General features: G+C 40.9%; 1 protein-coding gene across 2 annotated transcripts in view; it reads right to left on the bottom strand.

Moving 5' to 3' along the window:
- Positions 1–19,642, bottom strand: part of AMPH (amphiphysin) — a 251,490-nt gene that overhangs the window by 126,737 nt on the left and 105,111 nt on the right. For both annotated transcript variants that reach the window (XM_030307720.1, XM_030307722.1), the window contains exon 2: positions 16,312–16,392. In XM_030307720.1, coding sequence (XP_030163580.1) covers positions 16,312–16,392 — 81 coding nt within the window. The remainder of the gene's footprint in view (positions 1–16,311; positions 16,393–19,642) is intronic.

Below are 19,642 nucleotides of genomic sequence, written 5' to 3'. Positions count from 1 at the left end.
GATACTCTTCACCTTGCTCTACATACTCTCTACTTGCACAAGAAAACCTGGGGCTTTTTTCTCTGTAATTCTCATCATTTTCTAGAAAACAATATAATCTGCTTATTTCTTATGTTTTCTTTGTCTATCCCCGGGTTTTGGAATATAAGATCCAAACATGGACCTTTGTCTTCACTCAAGTGACCTTTGTCTTGACTCAAGCTTCCCAAAGATCTGGGTATATTCCTGACAAGAAGACACTCAATAAACGTAAGACAGAGGGATGTCTAGGTAGTTACAGATTATAGTTCTGAACCTGCAGCCACATGCTATCATGTATCAAGCAACCTGCAAAAATTCCCTGAAAGTTGATATTAAGAGAAAACATTTTAAATGTTGGAAAATATTTGCACAGTAATATGGTTTTCAATATTACAGAATTCTCACAGAAACTTATGGAGAGCTGGAACTAGAAGGATCTCTAGGTAAACTTTATTCCCAGAGATGCAGACACATACCAATTCTCTTACAGAGTATTGTGCAATCATGGAGTTTAAACTTTAATGGAAAAACCCAGTATAAATCCAAGCAACAAGACTCAACAATAAAGTTTCTCAGAAACAATGAACTAGTATCACTTCAAAATATTAATGCTCTGCAGTAAAAACATCCTACCAGAGAAGAGTGAGCTTGCTCCAAAATATACTTGTAAAAAATGCTAACACTGGAGAACGTAACTGGGATTCAAGGACTGAAAAACTTCCTGCATAATTAAGATGACTTATTATGTTAAATTAGTAAATGTATGCAAAGCTCTTGGAAGATTGAAAATATTATATGTGCCAGCTGATATTTATGGAGTAGCATAGAACTAAGGCAGCTCCAGAATCCAGGAAGGGGCCAGAGCCTTGTTCTAGTCTTGATAACCCAGGTTATAATCAACTCTAAGCCATATCAGACATTCTCCAAGGGCTATTTTGCTGCCAAAAATGAAGATAAAAGAAGTCAAGTAAATGACAGTGAAGAGGGGCTTTGGTATTGAATTGGTAAGGAGGCACGGAATATCCAAGACAAAGAGTGAAGACAGAGAATATGTGTGAGAGGAAGGATATACTTACTAAGTACCTAATAGGTGCCAGAAGGCATGGAAGATTTTTTTAAATGACTAAGACAGGATGTCTTCCTTTACATATTCTGTAATGTAATGAGGACATACACACTGTTATATAAGAAAAATGGAACAAGAGTTATCAGATGAAGTACAAAAGAAATATACTACAGGAGTATACAGAGGAAGAGAGATGTGGACTGAGGAGACTGGAAAGACACGGTAGGAAATACCGTGTAAGTTGACTGTAAGGGAAGGTGGGATTTGAACACATGGGGATGGCGGATCAGGCAAGGACAGTTCAATTCCAAGGAAGCGCTTGCAGTGGGGGAACTGGAAGAAGAGCTTGGAAGTAAGCAGTCTAGTCCCTAAAGGACACCATCAGACACAGGCCACCAACTCTTCACTCTACCAACTTCCTTTCTGCCTTTCATTATACCACAGCACCTGGATTCGAACCAGCCTCCCTAATGTGGTACCTAAAGAGAATTGCCATCTATATCACTGATAGGCTGTTTCTGCCAAATACTATAAGGGACAGTGTGATCAAATATTATAAGAAACAGTATGATAAAATCAGAGGAAGGCTAAAGAAAGGTTTAGTGAGAAAACGTGAGAGAGTGCGGAGGCTGCTTGGGATTCTCTCTCTCTCCCTCTCTCTCTGCCCCTCCCCCATGCACTCTCTATCTCCCTCAAAAATAAACAAACCTAAAAACAAAAACAAAAACCAATTCATGCCCTACAAAACAGGGAACGGAATAAAAAGACAAAGACTAACCAAGCAGAATCTTCTCAAAGTTGTGCAAATACATATTCTTAAAGGGCTCACTTAAGGGACTTACTCCAGACAGGTCAGAGATTTTTCTGAGTTAGAATGTATGGAGTCAGACATGCTTTAAAGAACAGAGAGAGTTACTGGTAGAGAGGTTTTTTGGTAGGTGCAGATTGAGTATTAACACACCACTCCACGTATCACTCTTGCTTTATTATACTTCATTCAAGAAAAAAAACTTTTCACCACCCCATTTCTTTTTTTTATTTTTTTTAACGTTTATTTATTTTTGAGACAGAGAGAGACAGAGCACGAACGGGGGAGGGTCAGAGAGAGGGAGACACAGAATCTGAAACAGGCTCCAGGCTCTGAGCTGGCAGCACAGAGCCCGACGCGGGGCTCCAACTCACAGACCGTGAAATCATGACCCGAGCTGAAGTCGGCCGCTTAACTGACTGAGCCACCCAGGAGCCCCTTCACCACCCCATTTCTATGCTGCTTTCTTGCTCTATAGACTATTCACTCTCTGTTGGACAGGTTTCATAGAAGGCATGACTTTTGGTAGGAGCTTCTCTTACACACTCTGCTGCAAGGTCACCAAAATTCTGTCCTGCTGGTCTACCATGCCCACTTAAGACCTTGGCAGGTCCTCATCCAGCGTCAAAACACTTCCTTTCCCTCCATTTGACAGCCTTGTCCATTATATAAAGGACCCAAAGGTAAGTCTGATCCAATTTAAACCTTGTTATGTTTTGCTAAAGGATATCAACCAATGGGCAATAAATTGAATGTGAAGAATTAGCCCCGTATCCCACACTTAATAACGTTCATGAAGATCATGATGGCACTTCAAATAGTTTGGCCATGAAGATCATGATGGCACTTCAAATAGTTTGGCCAATGCAATCTTAAAGAGCCCTCCTATTTCTACATTAACATAAATTAAATATGTTGGCCCTGGCCCTGAACAAATGATTTCTTTTCAAACACATAACCTAGAATAAAGTTTATTTTATTTTATTTTTTTTAATTTTTTTTCAACGTTTATTTATTTTTGGGACAGAGAGAGACAGAGCATGAATGGGGGAGGCACAGAAAGAGAGGGAGACACAGAATCAGAAGCAGGCTCCAGGCTCTGAGCCATCAGCCCAGAGCCTGACGCGGGGCTCGAACTCCCGGACCGCGAGATAGTGACCTGGCTGAAGTCGGACGCTTAACCGACTGCGCCACCCCGGCGCCCCAAATAAAGTTTATTTTAAATGAAAGTATTAAAAGCAGGCAACAGGAGGAAAATGTTATATAAATAATCAACCTGTGATTTGTACCAGAGGTGCCCTGGAATGAGTGAGCCCTCATCCCAGGATAGAGAATTCCTCCATGACTTACTTCAGTGGCCACAATGGAACCAGGGTAATTAGGGTCAATTTTCACCACCCTGTGAATGTCTTATTACACTTCTCATAAGAAATTCCTAATAAGATGTAAAGGAAACACATTTTTATTCTTTAGGGACAATACAAACAAACCACATATTTTTAACTGATAACTGTCATTCTATTAAAGTCTAAAAAGAAGAGTGTCCAATAAGTTAACAGACTGTATTAACTGCTGCCTTTCCTTTAGGACATTAATAATGCTTATTATTTAGTATACTTACACGTATAGCAATACTTATATATTTGGTATAATGTAGCCCATAGGTCATCCCATAGACATGGATATTTTTATAGACCCAAATATAAAATTGAATCAGTGCCAACATTTAATAATTGAGTTATTTCCACTGGTGCACGGCCAAAGTTAGTGGGGGTAGGGGAGAAACAGTCAGAAGTCAGGTGCCAGAAGCCAGGACAGAGCACTCGTAGCCGCAGGCATACCACCGGGCAGGGGGGAAAGCTCTGCTGGTGTGCCAAGTGGGTGATGAGTCTTGGCCAACCATCCTAGATTACAGAGGAGGGGCAAAGTGCAGGCTGATGTGAATCAGCCCCAGCCAAATAGCAGAGAACACTCTTGGTTGGTACAACACAGGAAACGAGAAGTTAGCCCACATGGTCAGGAGACTAGTTACATAAAGTGTATCACACAAATAAATATATATTGGGAATAATGGAAGCCAGATGGCTCATCTCAAAGAAGGAGGTACAAATATGAAAACAGGGAAGACTAAAAGCAGGAGATATTGAATTGTAATTGGAGATATCATGGTTTCAGAGAGATGAAAAAATACAGAGAGCATGTAATAAGTTTATGTGTGTTTATGCTGTCCGGTTAGAAGACTTATAGAAGCACGATACCCTAAAAGCAAAGAATGTACCCAGCACTCAGGTCTTGGTTTCTAAATGTCATTCTCGACTTAGGAAAAAAAAAAGACCACATCTCCTTAAAGAAACCATTCATTGAAGGCTGGGGAGGACAGGCACAGCATGAAGCTGGAAAAGAAAAAAGAAAAGAAAAGAAAAAGGAAAAAATGTTCTCAAAGAATGGGGACATGTATAAAGGACACAGGAGTCACCACTGGCAGTTCCCACTGGCCAAATTTAGGGCAACTGTGCTGCAAAACAACTAATAATAATGTATTACAACCCACTGAATAAAATAGGAATCTCTATGTCCATACTAATATAATTAGAGGAGAAGGGAACATTTTACCAAGGAGTAGAATGCCAACTAATAAGTGTTGAAGGAATTGGGGCAGGGGGCGGGGAGAATCACCATTTAGCAACCATTAGAGTAACAGATGATTAAGACAAGAAGCTTCAACGGATAAAAGTAGTAGTGAAAATTTTCAGAAGGAACAGGTTATTTACCGAGTCTCAAAGCGTATCCCCACAAAATACTTTTAGGTACTTACTAATTTAAAACTAAATACTAGGGCAACCTGGCAGGCAGCCTCTTTTTAACCAAGCGATAAAAGTGGATATCTAAAGTAAATGCAAAAATCAACATCATGTGCATCTTGAAATCATGCACTGGGAAGAACACAGCATCACTTCTGTAGAAATCCTGCCAGGAGGCATCACATGAAGCTCATCCTGAGAGATTATCAGGCAAACCTAAGTCAAGGGACATTCTACAAATAAACACTGCTCTGTACTCTTCAAAAATCTGCAGATCATGAAAGACAAGGAAAGACTGAAGAATGTCTCCAAATTTAAAGAAGCTAATGAGACTTGACAAGTAAATGTCAGTATGACCCTGGAGTGGCCCCTAGACCTTGAAGAACATAAGTGGACAATATGTTGCAAGTAATTTCTCCCAGTCTGTAGATTGTCTTTTCATTCCCTTAACCGGGTCTTTCTCCGGGTCTTTCTCAGATCAAAAGCTTTGCCATAGACAAAATCTGGGGTTTGTGAATTAGGTGGTAATATGGGATTCATGGTCATTCACTAATTCTGATGGATTAGCTGTGGTTTTGTAGGAGAGTGTCCTTTTTGTATACTAGATAGGTAACATGTGCATGGATGGATGGATGGATGGATGGACAGAATGATAAAGTGATTGGGAAATCTGAGGGTATACAACAGTTCTGTGTACCATTTTATAACTTCTTGTGAGTTTAAAATTCAAAAAAATAAAACATACAAAACCAATTGGGGAGATTCCATGTAAAATATGGATTTGATCTTCTCTAGGAAATCAGATGTGGCAACCTGGGTGACATTCTCATATGACAGATGTGAGCTGGAGCTGACAGCTGCTTTTTTACACCCTATGAATCCTATAAGGCAGCCCAGTCCTCACCACTCAATGTTTCACTACTTGTCTACTTCACTCATTTATGTTCCCTCCCCAGCTCCACAACAGTATGAGTCTCTGGCTTTTACCGTAGAGCACCTTTATCTGATAGAAGCAGTAGGCAGTAAACTTTTTCTGGGTAAAGGTGTGAAAGGGGATGTTTCTCACCAGAAAGTTTTATGGAGATAATTATACACAGTCACATTGAGTTGGAGAAAGAAATACAGAGATCCTTTGTATCCTGTACGCAGTTTCGATGTTGCACAACTATAGTAAGAACAATATCAAAACACAGATAGAATCCACCAGTCCTATTCCCCTACTTTTTACTTGTACTCATGCAAACGTGTGTATTTAGTTCTACACAACCTTATCCCATGTATAATTTCATGTATCCATCGTCACAGTTAGGACACAGAACTGGTCCACCAGGACAAGGATGACCTGTGTTAACTTAATATAACCACACCAGTCTCCCTTCTCCCATCCCTAACCCCCGACAACTACTAATCTTTCCTCCATTTCTGCCATTTGGTCATGCCAAAATATCACGAATGGAATCATATAAAATGTAACCTTTTTTTCACTTGGCATAATTCTCTAGAGATTCATCCAGGCTACTACATCTACCAGTAACTTCATTTTTATTGGTGAGTGATATTCCATGCTCTGGAAATACAACAGTCTGTTTAACCATTCACTTCTTGAAGGACATCTGGGATGTTTCCAATTTAGGGCTATTAAAAATAAAACTGCTACAAGCATTTGTGTATAGGTTTTTGTATGAACTTAAGTTTTCTTTCCTCTGGGATAAATGTGTAAGAGCGCAGTTGTTGGGTTAGATGATAGCTGTAATTTTTAAAGAAATGGTCAAAATGTTTTCCAGTGTGGCTGTATCATTTCACCCGAGATATGAGTAATTCATTTTCTCCACATCCTTGACAACATTTGATGTTCTTTAGTATTATCACTAATTTTTATTTTAGCCATTCTGAGGTATATAGTGATACTGTATTTTAATTTTCATTTGCCTGATGGCTAAATATATGTTCAACATTGTTTTTTTTAACTTATTTTTGAGAGAGAGACAGAGAGAGCAAGTCAGGGAGGGGCAGAGAGAGGCAGACAGAGAATCCCAAGCAGGCTCTGCACTGTCAGCACAGAGCCTGATGTGGGGCTTGAACTCACAAACTGTGAGATCATGACCTGAGCCCAAACCAAGGGTCAGACACTTAACCAACTGAGCCACCCAGGCGCCCCTAGGTTCAACATTTTATGAATTGCTTATTTGCCATCCAGATATCCTCTTCAGTAAATGTCTATTCATATCTTTTGACTACTTTCTAACTGGATTGTTTGTGCTTTTTGCTGCTGAGTTTTGAGAGTTCTATGTTCCAGATACCTATCTTTTTATTCTCTTAACAGTTCATTTATAGAGCAAAATATTCTGGTTTTGATGAGATCCAACTTATCAAATTTTCCTTTTTTGGATTGTGCTTTTGGAGTCAAGTCTAAAAACCTCTTTGGTAAGTTCTACATTCTGAAGACTTTCTCCTATTCTTTTTTCCAAAAGTTTTAAAACTTTATGTTTACATTTAAGTTCTTGATTCATTCTGAGTTAAATTTTACGTAAGGGTGCATGTTTGGGTCAAGGTTCATTTTTTTGTCTATGGATGTCCGATTACTACAACACCATTTATTGAAAAGACTTTCTTTCCTCTATCGAACTGCCTTTGTACCTTTTTCAAAAATCAGTTGAGTGTATTTGTGTGGCTCTATTTCTGGGCTACCTGTTCTGTTCCATTACTTATGTATCTATCCTTCTGCTGATATCAAACTGCAGCAATATAAGAGGATTTAATATTGAAATAGAATGGATTCTTCTCTCTTTATTCTTGTCTCTATTCTAGGGTCTGGATGCTTCCATATAAATTTTAGAATAAGCTTGTGTATGTCTTTTAAAAAGCTGCTGCTAAGAATTACATGAAATTTCATTAAACCTACAGACCAATTTGGTTATAATTTACATATTTACTATGTTGAACTTTCCAATCCATGAACATGGTATATCTTTTCATTTATTTAGTTCTTTGAGTTTTCATTAGCATATTGTAATTTTCAGCATATAAATACTGTATGTATTTTGTGAAGTGTGTACATAAATTATTTTCTTTCTTTAGAATGTTACTATGTTTATATATCTTTGATTTCCACATGTTCATTGCTAATGGATATAAGTATGATTGATTTTGGGGTGCTGATCTTGTATCCTGTGACACAGATAAACTCACTTATAAGTTCTAGGAGTTTTTGGTTGCAGTCTTGGGATCTTCTATATACACAATGTATCTGCAAATGGACGGTTTTATATCTTCCTTTCTGATCTGTGTGCCTTGCATTTCCTTTTTCTTTCTTTATTATATTTGCTAGAACTTCCATTTCTATACTGGACAGCATTGGTGAGTGCAGACATCCTTGACTTGTTCCCAATCTTAGGGAAAAGCATTCAGTCTTCTGCTATTAAGTATAGTGTGAGACTTAGTTATTTTGTATATACTCTTTATCAAGTTGAGGTAATTCCCCTCTATTCCTAAATTGCTGAGCATTTTCATTACAAATGAGTGTTAGATTTTGTCACATATTTTTTCTACTTCAATTAGTATGATCATAAGGTTTTTTTCTTCCTTACATTGTTTATATGGTGGATTACACTGATTGATTTTGATATGTTAAACCAGCCTTATATATCTTGAATAGATCCTACTTGGTCATTCTTATAATTCTTTTTATATTGCTAGGTTTGATTTACTGACACTGTGTTACAGATTTACACGCCCATTTATTTGGCCAGCTCATCTCCACCCTCACGCACCTGACTCAGCTCTTAGCATTAATATTATTAAATCATACGCCATTTTTCAAAGGTGGTTTTCTCCTGAACTTCTGGCTTTTGCATATGTCATTCTCTTGGGTGACTCTTCTCTCCCGTCCCTGCTAAAAATAAATTAATTAATTAAAATCTCTTCACAGTATTTCCTTGTTGTCCTTTTACTGGCTACAGGATCTATAGTGATACCATTTGTTTCATTCCTGATATTGATGATTTGAGTCTATTTGGGGATTCAGTTGTGCTGAAGATTTATCAAATGTATTAATTTTTTTGGAGAACCAGTTTTTTATTTCATTTATTTTCTCTATTGCTTTCGATTTTCACTCTCATTGATTTCTGTTCTTTTGTATTTCCTTCCTTCTGCTTGCTCTGGGTTTATTTTGTTCATCTTTTTCTAGTTTCTTAAGGTTGGAACTTAGATCACTGATTTGTTTCCTTTCTTTGTTTCCAATGTAAGCATGTAATGCCATAAATTTCCCTGCCAGCATTGCTTCAGCTGCTTGAAAGATTTTATTTTCAAGGTCTTATATTCGCTGCATTTGACACCCCTCCCCGCCCCACCACCGATAAGAACTCTTCATTTCTTCTCAGGATCCTGTATCTAGAGTTCTGATACTTTCTATACTTTCTCCTATTAAGCCTGAGTATCTAGGGAAAAAAAGCCTTATTAAACTCATCCTGATTAAGGTCTGAGCAGCACATATTTTTTCTCTTGCAGGGGCACCTGTATTTTCACAAGGCATACAGTTTCCAGGATCAACAGTCATGGGAAGAAGGGAACTCTGCCCCTGTACCCCAAATCGTGCCCGCTAGAGATAAGATCCTCTCAGTAGACCTCAGTTACGCAGATCACAGATAATTCTGGGCATGGCCACCAAATCTCTAGCCGTCTTTTGTCATAAAGATACTAAAATAGATATCAAACACAGGGTTAGAAGCTTCAAGAACTCATCAGAGGAAGTGGTTGAAAAAAAGTATATGAATAGAAACAAAGCACAGGTCCTCAATTTGTTGCCCGGAACAGCCTCACTGGCATCTCCTGGGAACCTGTCAGAAATGCACATTTCTAGGCCTTACCCCAGACTTACTGAATCAGCAGCTCAGGGGTGGGGCCCAGCAATCTGTGCTGTCCTAAGGCCTTCTAGGTGATTCTGATGCAGCTGAAGTTTGAAAACTGCTGCTCTGGTGGGCACAAAACTCACCACTTGGAGTTTTTACTCAAAACCTAGAAGGTCTGATGACCGGACAGGAGGCTCTGTAGGCTAGCTGAGGTTCTCCACACTCTGAGGTAGGATGCTGTCCTTTAGAATTGGATTATTATCTCAGACAGATGGATGGGCTCACATTTAATCAAGGCAGTGGTTACTTCAGAGGAAAGGTCACTGTTAGCATAAAAGGTGGATACCCAAGGGCCCCTGGGCGGCTCAGTTGGTTAAGTGTCTGACTCTTGATTTCAGCTCAGGTCATGATCTCACAGTTCATGGGATCAAGCCCACGCCAGGCTCTAAGCCGACAGCATAGAGCTTAGAATTCTCTCCTTTCTTTCTCTCTGCACCGCCCCCACTTGCACCTGTGTTCGCTCTCTCCCCCAAAATAAATAAACAGTTAAAATAAATAAATAAATAAAAGGTGGATACACTAACATATTCAGATCATGGTTATCTGTAGTAAAAAGAAATAACTCTAAGGTAACTGCTGGGCCTATGTGTTCAAGAAAATTGCAAAAATTTTCCAAATGTAAATGCAATTTGCCATAAATAAAAATTTTATTCACACATTAACACACTGTGGGAGTATATTTGTATTTACATTTTTAAAAACTTCTGTTAAGTTTTATTTTTAATTACTTATATGCATATGTATTAAAAAATGTCATGAGACTGCTTGCAAAAATTCACATATTCAACATCTTTTCCATCCCTGAAATAAAAACATGCTCTAAGAGAGTGCTCAAAATGATCATTCCTGTCACTAGGTTCAGCTTCAGGTTGAACAAGTGTTTTTTGTTTTTTTTTTAATTTTTTAATGTTTATTTATTTTTGAGAGACAGAGCATGAGCAAGGGAGGGGCAGAGAGAGAGGGAGACACAGAATCCAAACCCTGAGCTGTCAGCACAGAGCCCAACGTGGGGCTCGAACCCCGGAACCAGGAGATCATGGGTGAGCCAAACTTGGACACTCAACCGACTGAGCCACCCAGATGCCCTAGGTAGGACAAGTATTTTTTTTTTCAATATGTGAAGTTTATTGTCAAATTGGTTTCCATACAACACCCAGTGTTCATCCCAAAAGGTGCCCTCCTCAATACCCATCACCCACCCTCCCCTCCCTCCCACCCCCCATCAACCCTCAGTTTGTTCTCAGTTTTGAAGAGTCTCTTGCTTTGGCTCTCTCCCACTCTAACCTCCTTTTTTTCCCTTCCCCTCCCCCATGGGTTTCTGTTAAGTTTCTCAGGATCCACATAAGAGTGAAAACATATGGTATCTGTCTTTCTCTGTATGGCTTATTTCACTTAGCATCACACTCTCCAGGTCCATCCATGTTGCTACAAAGGGCCATATTTCATTCTTTCTCATTGCCACATAGTACTGCATTGTGTATATAAACCACAATTTCTTTATCCATTCATCAGTTGATGGACATTTTGGCTCTTTCCATAATTTGGCTATTGTTGAGAGTGCTGCTATAAACATTGGGGTACAAGTGCCCCTATGCATCAGTACTCCTGTATCCCTTGGGTAAATTCCTAGCAGTGCTATTGCTGGGTCATAGGGTAGGTCTATTTTTATTTTTTTGAGGAACCTCCACACTGTTTTCCAGAGTGGCTGCACCAATTTGCATTTCCACCAACAGTGCAAGAGGGTTCCCGTTTCTCTACATCCTCTCCAGCATCTATAGTCTCCTGATTTGTTCATTTTGGCCACTCTGACTGGCGTGAGGTGATATCTGAGTGTGGTTTTGATTTGTATTTCCCTGATGAGGAGCGACGTTGAGCATCTTTTCATGTGCCTATTGGTCATCCGGATGTCTTCTGTAGAGAAGTGTCTATTCATGTTTTCTGCCCATTTCTTCACTGGGTTATTTGTTTTTCGGGTGTGGAGTTTGGTGAGCTCTTTATAGATTTTGGATACTAGCCCTTTGTCCGATATGTCATTTGCAAATATCTTTTCCCATTCCGTTGGTTGCCTTTTAGTTTTGTTGGTTGTTTCCTTTGCTGTGCAGAAGCTTTTTATCTTCATAAGGTCCCAGTAGTTCATTTTTGCTTTTAATTCCCTTGCCTTTGGGGATGTAGGACAAGTATTTTTAAAGCTTATGTGCAAAGCACTCGATCCCGTAGACATAAAAGGATGAAAGCAGCCACACAGGTCCCCTGTTCTGAGAAGAGATTAGTAAGGAGAAGACACGACTCCAGCTTTCAGTCACTGGATGATTCTAATAATTGGAATAATAACAATAATGAATACTAATTGGAATATTTGAAGTATTATTCTTGGACTGTAAGTCCAGTTGGGTGCTCACAGCCGTACTCACTGAAATGTGACCAAAGAGTTGGTAATCTGAGCCCACACAGCCCCTAAGTTATTCAATTCTTGTTGCAGTTAGCACAGTTGCCATAAGCATGGCATTTTAATGGCAAGTTTATTAGCAAGAAGGAGGGAGAAAGGCCAAGGACCTTCTTTCCTCTCTGGGACCTTCTCTCTGCTCATTAACACAATCGGCAGCAGGCAGCCAGATGAAAGTAGGCGATGTTCACACCAGTCAATTCTGCTACTCATTAGCAGCTTTGGTAAGACAGGCAAAATAAAAAGGAAGGAAAAAAAAACACTTTGGGGAGGACATGTGGAAGTCAGATTTTGTTCTTGCTGCTGGATAGATTTCTATAATTCTTGCTCTTTTTGGTACTCGTCATCATGGAAAATCCCAAGCTCTCTGCAGAGTTCACTCTATTCCCTTTTGCTCTCCCCCTTCTCTCCCTTTCCTCTTGGCCCCAGTTGAGTAGTTTAGGAAATCTGGACCATGAAAGGCACAGCAATGGGGAAACCCAATGGACAACTGAGACAGTTGTACACAGACCCTTCACCCATGCTCTCAGTCTAACAAAAACCACCTTTTAGGAAAAGAGGTTTGTGATCAAAAAGAAAAACCTGGGGTTGGAATAAGATAAAGGCTAAACTTCAAGCTTGAGTTCAAACACAGACCCTGATGCCACCTTTGTTTCCAACATGAAGGATCAGGGCATACATCAATCACTATGAGGACTTTCAGAATTTTACTACAGGGAATTTAAAAGTAAGATCATCAGAGCCCAAAAATGTTTGAATACTTTCTAGAATATTCTAGAATAATCTACTCTGGATTAAGTACTAATTAAGCATGATGAAGTTACCATACTATAGTGCACAAATACAAATATAGTTCATTTTATACCCTAAGTAGTATCCTTTCGGATTTGAAAAACATTATCACAGAAAAAAACATGAAATCTTGATTTCCTGGGTCAGATAATATCCTCAGAGTCTGTCGCCTTTAGATGATGCCTTCTGCCATTAAAGTAATGATTTGCCATTATGTTAACATTAAAAGTACTAGGCCTCGTAGAGATGCCACAGTCTTAGTAGATCCATCTTTCTAGGTTAAAGTTTCTACACAAGTATATGTAGAAACACCTTTCTCAGCATATTCTTCTCTCCTTCTAGTATATGGACAGGGTTAAGGTACCATCCCTCCTTATTGCACTAAAATGACTATAACTTATTTTTTCTGATGAAAACAAAAAAAAAAGCCATCAAAATGTGCAAATGTAAGATGTTTTTGATGCAAAACTGTTTTCAAAGGGAGACAGAGGGGGTTAAGATACTCTTTGAGTAATACCATTTCTGTATTTCCAACGTAATTGTTTCACTCTTATAAGGTAGAATTGCTTGTTCAAACTTCCCCAGATTTTGAAGTTTTACCCAGATTTTGAAATCTGCTAATATTCTACAAAGGACCAAGGTCTTCAAGAATTGATAGCATATGATTTTGTCTATAACATTTAAAAATCTCTGCTGTCAGCACAGAGCCCGCTTCAGATCCTCTGCCCCCGCCGTCTCTCAAAACTAAATAAGTATTTCTTGTTAATGTTTACTTTTGAGAGACAGAGAGAGAGACAGAGCGGGAGAGGGGCAGAGAGAGAGAGGGAGACACAGAATCTGAAGCAGGATCCAGGCTCCGAGCGGTCAGCACAGAACCTGACATGGGGCTCAAACTCACGGACCATGAGATCGTGACCTGAGCTGAAGTCAGATGCTTAACCGACCGAGCCACCCAGCTGCCCCACTAAACATTTTTTTAAAAGTACCCGTTTAAGAAAATGTATACCTTGTGATGGGAGTGGAAGACACAGCAGCATTGCACGGTCACCTCACGCTGCTGATGCTAGTGCCACGTAACCGATGGAGCTGATGATGTGACCAACTGTACTTTCCTTTAGTGCTTTAGACAATAAATAATTCTCACCTGGCCCGCTCAACAAAGTCCAAAAAAGGGCCAATAAGAATTCACTGTAATTGGAAAATGCAAAGTGCTTCCTAGTCATGAATGCATTCCTGAACTTGATGCTTCCCAAGGTTAGCCTTCTGGGACGCTAACTGCATCAAGACACCATAAGAGTGATCCAGGAAAAAATCCAAGAGCAGAGACCTAATCAGCTCCACAGGGACCCCCCCCGAAAGGAAGACAAAGTTTCAAAGGGTAGAGTGTAAATCCTCAGACGGGTACATCTATAAACCTGAATCACTTCTTTCTAACTCCAATCCCTTAAAGCAGGTATTCGGGATCACCTTGCAAAGCAACAGGGCAGTGACTGATCATCTTTTCTGTGGGAAGTCACTGCAATCCAGATGGTGCTGTGTCTGAGTGTGATCCAAGTGCAAGGAAGAAACGTACAAGAACTCACAGCATAAGAACATAAGGAGACGTGGAGAATCTGTTCTCCTGGAGGAGACTGGAGGCCAACATAGTCTATGGGCCTAGATCCCACATTGCTATAGAATTGTCTCTTCTACCTTCATGAATGCAAAGCTCTCTGTGGATATGCTCTACCTGTCTCCCATGGCTTTCTTCTCCAACTCCCTTCTCTCCATCGTCACTTTCAGACAGAACAAGATGGCTATCACAGTAAACGGAGTATCTGTCTCTCTGCACATGTCAATGCTTAGTCTTGGGATGAAATTGGAGGCCTTCAGGAATGCGTTCTGATGGAGACTGGTCTACCTGGCTCCATACCTGCTGGATTTTTACCACCTGTGTTGGTGAGGGACAAAAATAGCATGGATGCAGGGAGACAAACAGTGGGTACTCGGGTACACACATGGAAGAAAGAAATCTCCACAATTTGAGATCTGCAAACAGGAACAAACAGGACAAAATGAAACCTGTGATGATCGGGGCGCCTGGGTGGCTCAGTCGATTAACTGTCCGACTTCAGCTCAGGTCATGATCTCAGGGTTCATGAGTTCAAGCCCTGCATTGGGCTCTCTGCTGTCAGCAAGGAGCCCATTTCTCATCCTCTGTTCCCCTCTCTCTCTGCCCCTCCCCCATTTGTGCTCTCACTCTCTCTCTCTCTGAAAAATAAACATTAAAAAATAAAAAAGAAACCTGTGATGATCTGACATTACTGACTGTCGTCATCCCCAAGGCCACAACATTCTGGGGACACTGGTAGCTCCAGTGACACCAGGAAAATAAAGCTGTGTCCTCACATCATCCCCATGTCCACACCCCATTTTCCAGAATCTGGTGGTGCAGCCTTCCTCCCACCCCATGGCTAGTATGATCTCCAGATGGGAGGCTTCTAACTGCAGATGGCCCCACGTGTACCTTCCCCTACCTTGACCCTCATGCATGCTCTCTAAAGAGTGATATTCTGTCCAGATATCCAATGGATATTCTGTCCATTCTTATCCAAGCCTTAGAGATATACACAGATAATTTTCTAAAAGAGTTTGTTTCTTTATGCATGTGTCTTTATGCAGCCCATTAAAAGAACAAACACCACAGGGGAGCCTGGGTGGCTCAGTTGGTTAAGCATCTAACTCTTGGTTTCAGCTCAGGTGGTGATCTCACCGTTCGTGAGTTCGAGCCCTATATCAGGCTCTGCACTGAAAGCATGGAGCCTGCTTGGGATTCTCTGTCTCTCTCTCTCTCTCTCTCTCTGCCCCTCCCCTTCTCACTCTTTATCTCTGTCTCTCAAAATAAATAAATAAACTTAAAAAAAAGAAGGAATAACAGAAATCTAATCATGTTTCTCAACCTTTTTCCTCATTATCATCTCCCTTAAGGAGCTATTTTAGACCTATTTTTCCTCATCACACACCCCCATGAAATTTCAATACCACAGATACACTATGTATCTATTCACATGATATACACCGTTTTTTTCACCCACAAAGAACCATTTTCCACCCTCTTGGGGGAGATATAATCCCTCTTGAGAATGCATGATCTTGAAGCATGCAACAATTGAAATAATTGTGTGGGAGATATCTGAACTACTGTTTCTCTAATACTATTCCAATACTCTAAATCACCACAAACAGCATCTTTCCTTTAGATCGATAATCTGTATCGAAGAGCTCCAGACCAGCAACGTCTTCATCTCCTGAGATTACGACTGAAGCACAAAGCTTCTTCCTGTAGTGCCTCCTGCCTCTTCATTCGCCCATCACAAGAGAGCCTACAGAATCAGCAGTGCCACCCCCCAGGATGGCACGCCAACCCCAAAGAAAGAAGTTCACAGACACAGTCAACCCATTTCTCCCTCCGAAAACTAGAAAACTGTACTCACCTCTTGCCGCTTGAAGTTCTGGACATATTCTTCAAACTGCTCATCTTTTGTCTCATCAGCTTTCCCAAGCTTCTGAAGGACCTAGTTTGCAAAGGAAACAAAAACGGTTTGATTTAACAGTGTCTTCGAATAATAGGCAGGGCAAGGCTCTTGTTTTGCTCTCTTGAGATGTCACTCAACATAGCTAGTGTTTCTGTTCTGGAAGCATCTTGGCTCGCTGGGTTCTGGGTGATCAGACTGGGATTTTAACCACAGTTCCGCTGCTTACAGGCTGAGCAAATGCTACATTGCATGTATCGATTTATACATGTTTCCTCCAGTAAGCTGTACATTACTGAAAGGCTGTGCCTTGTCTTGTCCAATCTGGCACGATGCTTGATACGTAACAGGTACGCAGATGTTTATGAAACAGTGAACCAAAGTTATTCTACTAGACACTTAGCCTACTTTTGAGGGATGGTATTGGAATTACTGGAGCCAGGCACAAGGCAAATTCTCCCCCACCGCCTTCGAATGAATATGCCCTTCAACTCATAAAATGCTCAGTGATGTCCTGGAATACGCAAAGCCCCCTGCTAAGCACTAGGATCCAGAAATGTAAAGATGAATGAAACCAGGCCCCAGTACTTAATCTTGAGAAACACAGAGTCCAGTGATGTAAACAAGGCAGGTTCACAAGTAACAAATCAGAGACCATGGGTCACAGGCAACATGAAGGGTTAACAGTATTGTGAGCAATATCCCTTAGGAGGAGCTGAGGTTACCAGGGAGTGCTCTGCCGAGCTGACTCAAACTGTGCTGGAAATGCCAGCAGACAGGAATGTGGCAGACTGCATTCCCACCAAGGAAGGAGCCTCTGCAGAGATCACTGGAAAAATCATTACATATTGTGGGACTGGGCAGGAGTGGTTCCGTCTTCCCGGAGCACAGGATTGGGTAACAGGAGAAGGTGCTCTCACAGACACAGCAGAGAGTTACCTGGGCATAGAGCAGAAGGATCCTGAGAACCACACCTGGGTTCCCTACTCAGTAGTCCCACGTGTAGTATCTAAAACACCAAGTCATTCGAGAATAAAAAAAAAAAAAAAAAAAAAGAAAAAAAACCCAAAAAACAAAACATAAGAAACCCCCATGAACACTGCCTTAATGAGTTGAAAATTATTTACATGACAATGTTATCTTTAACTTTTGAAAAACTGTAAGAACGGGATCACTTAGAAGTGTTGTGTAAACGCAAGATAGTGTCACTATTATTTTATGACGACTGCTGTTAGAGCAAAGCAAAATCGCACAGGTCCCACGTGCAGAAGAAGGAACTTCAACGACATAGGGATTCTGGGCCTTGTTACAAGACCTCTTCCCATCCACCCCCAGATCTGCATTCTAAAGCAAAATAACTTAAGAAAGAAGAAGTTGCAGGGTGCCTGGGGGGCTCAGTGAAGGGTCTGGCTCTTGGTTTTGACTCAGGTCATGATTTCACGGTTTGTGAGCCTGAGTGCCACACTGGGCTCCGCGTGGACCATGGTGCCTCCTTGAGATTCTGTTTCTCTCTCCCTCTGCCCCATGTGGACACACGCACTCTCTCCCTCTAAATAAATAAACTTAAAAAAATTATTTTAATGAATAAATAATTTTTAAAAAAAGAAATGATTTAAAAAAAAGTGCTTGCTTGCTTCTTTATTCCATCTACCTTTTAAAAAGTTTTCATTTTAGGAGCGCCTGGGTGGCTCAGTCGGTTAAGCGGCCGACTTCGGCTCAGGTCATGATCTCGCGGTCTGTGAGTTCAAGCCCCGCGTCGGGCTCTGTGCTGACAGCTCAGAGCCTGGAGCCTGTTTCAGATTCTGTGTCTCCCTCTTGCTGACCCTCCCCTGTTCATGCTCTGTCTCTCTCTGTCTCAAAAATAAATAAAAACGTTAAAAAAAATTTTTTTTTTAAATAAAAAGTTTTCATTTTAGGAGCGCCTGGGCGGTTCAGTCGCTTAAGCGTCCGATGCTTGATTTCAGCTCAGGTCTGTGAGATCGAGCCCCACGTCGGGCTCCATGCTAACAGCACAGAGCCTGCTTGGGATTCTCTCTCTCCCTCTCTCTGCTCCTTCCCAACTGATGCTCACTCTCTCACTCGCTCTCTCTCTCAAAAATAAATAAACTTAAAAAAATTTATTTTTCATTTTAAAGTCAAGTCTCCCAAATGACCTGTGTCCACACACATAAACACTAAAACTAACAGGGGAAAGGTACCTAGCATTTACTATGTGATCTTTCCCTCTAATTCTTAAAATTTACTATTTCATAAATGTTTGGCTCCCCTAGAGTGGTTGAGCCTTTGAAAAGAAGCAACGCCTCATGTAACGTCAGCAGTTCACAAAAGCCACGAAAAGCTGTCAGTCTTCTGAGCAGGCAACCTCGGCCCCCCGTCCACTGTCCGTGCAGTGCAAAGGCACTGTGGTCTCAGCAGCGGGAGAAAAGAGACTGATGTTCATCGAGTCTCCGCTACGTGCCTGAAACCAGAGAAAGTGATTTACCTGTCACGTCTTTCGTTCTCACAACACCCCTAGCTATATCTTATTTTACACACATGACAGCTGAGGAAACAGGAACACATAGTTAAGTGGCCTGCTGGAGACTCTCCCGGAAATCCCCTTTTTGAGGTCTGGCACACCTATCCCCACTCACAGAGAGCCTCTTCCTTCTTATGGGAAGCAAACGGGACTTACATATCCTAACTCTCATTCTCACGTTCTCACCTGAGATTCCTGAAGGCCACTGTACCCTACGAAAGACACAGCTTCGAGGGTGCATATCTATAATTGTGAAAGGGATTTTTCACAGACCCTCTCCTGAAAGTCTGTTATTTAAATTTTATTTTCTTTTTTAAAAAATGTTTGTTTCTTTTTTTTTATTTTGAGAGAAACAGAGACACAGCATGAGCGGGGGAGGGACAGAGAGAGGGAGGGAGACACAGAATCCGAAGTAGGCTCCAGGCTCCGAGCTGTCAGCACAGAGCCCAGTGCAGGGCTCGAACTCACAAACCGTGAGATCATGACCTGAGCCAAAGTTGGACGCTTAACCGACTGAGCCACCCAGGTGCCCCGTGTTATTTAAATTTTAAATCATAGTGCCTTGCAATCTGTATTTCTAGAAATTGTAGAGTATAATTAAAATAGAAAAAATAACCACAAAAACTGTTCCTAGGTGCCAAGAGAGATGGAATTATGATTGGACGATACTATAATCCCACACTCCCTCTTCTACTGAAAGTAATAAGGGACCCAGACCTCTCTGGGTCACAGCACACCCACATCTTGATGGCAGCAGCCACAGAGTGGAGACAG

Source organism: Lynx canadensis, chromosome A2, assembly GCF_007474595.2.
Source record: "Lynx canadensis isolate LIC74 chromosome A2, mLynCan4.pri.v2, whole genome shotgun sequence".
NCBI lineage: Eukaryota > Metazoa > Chordata > Mammalia > Carnivora > Felidae > Lynx > Lynx canadensis.
The sequence above is the reverse complement of the archived record's forward strand: the minus strand, read 5'-3'. Positions and strand labels throughout refer to the sequence as shown.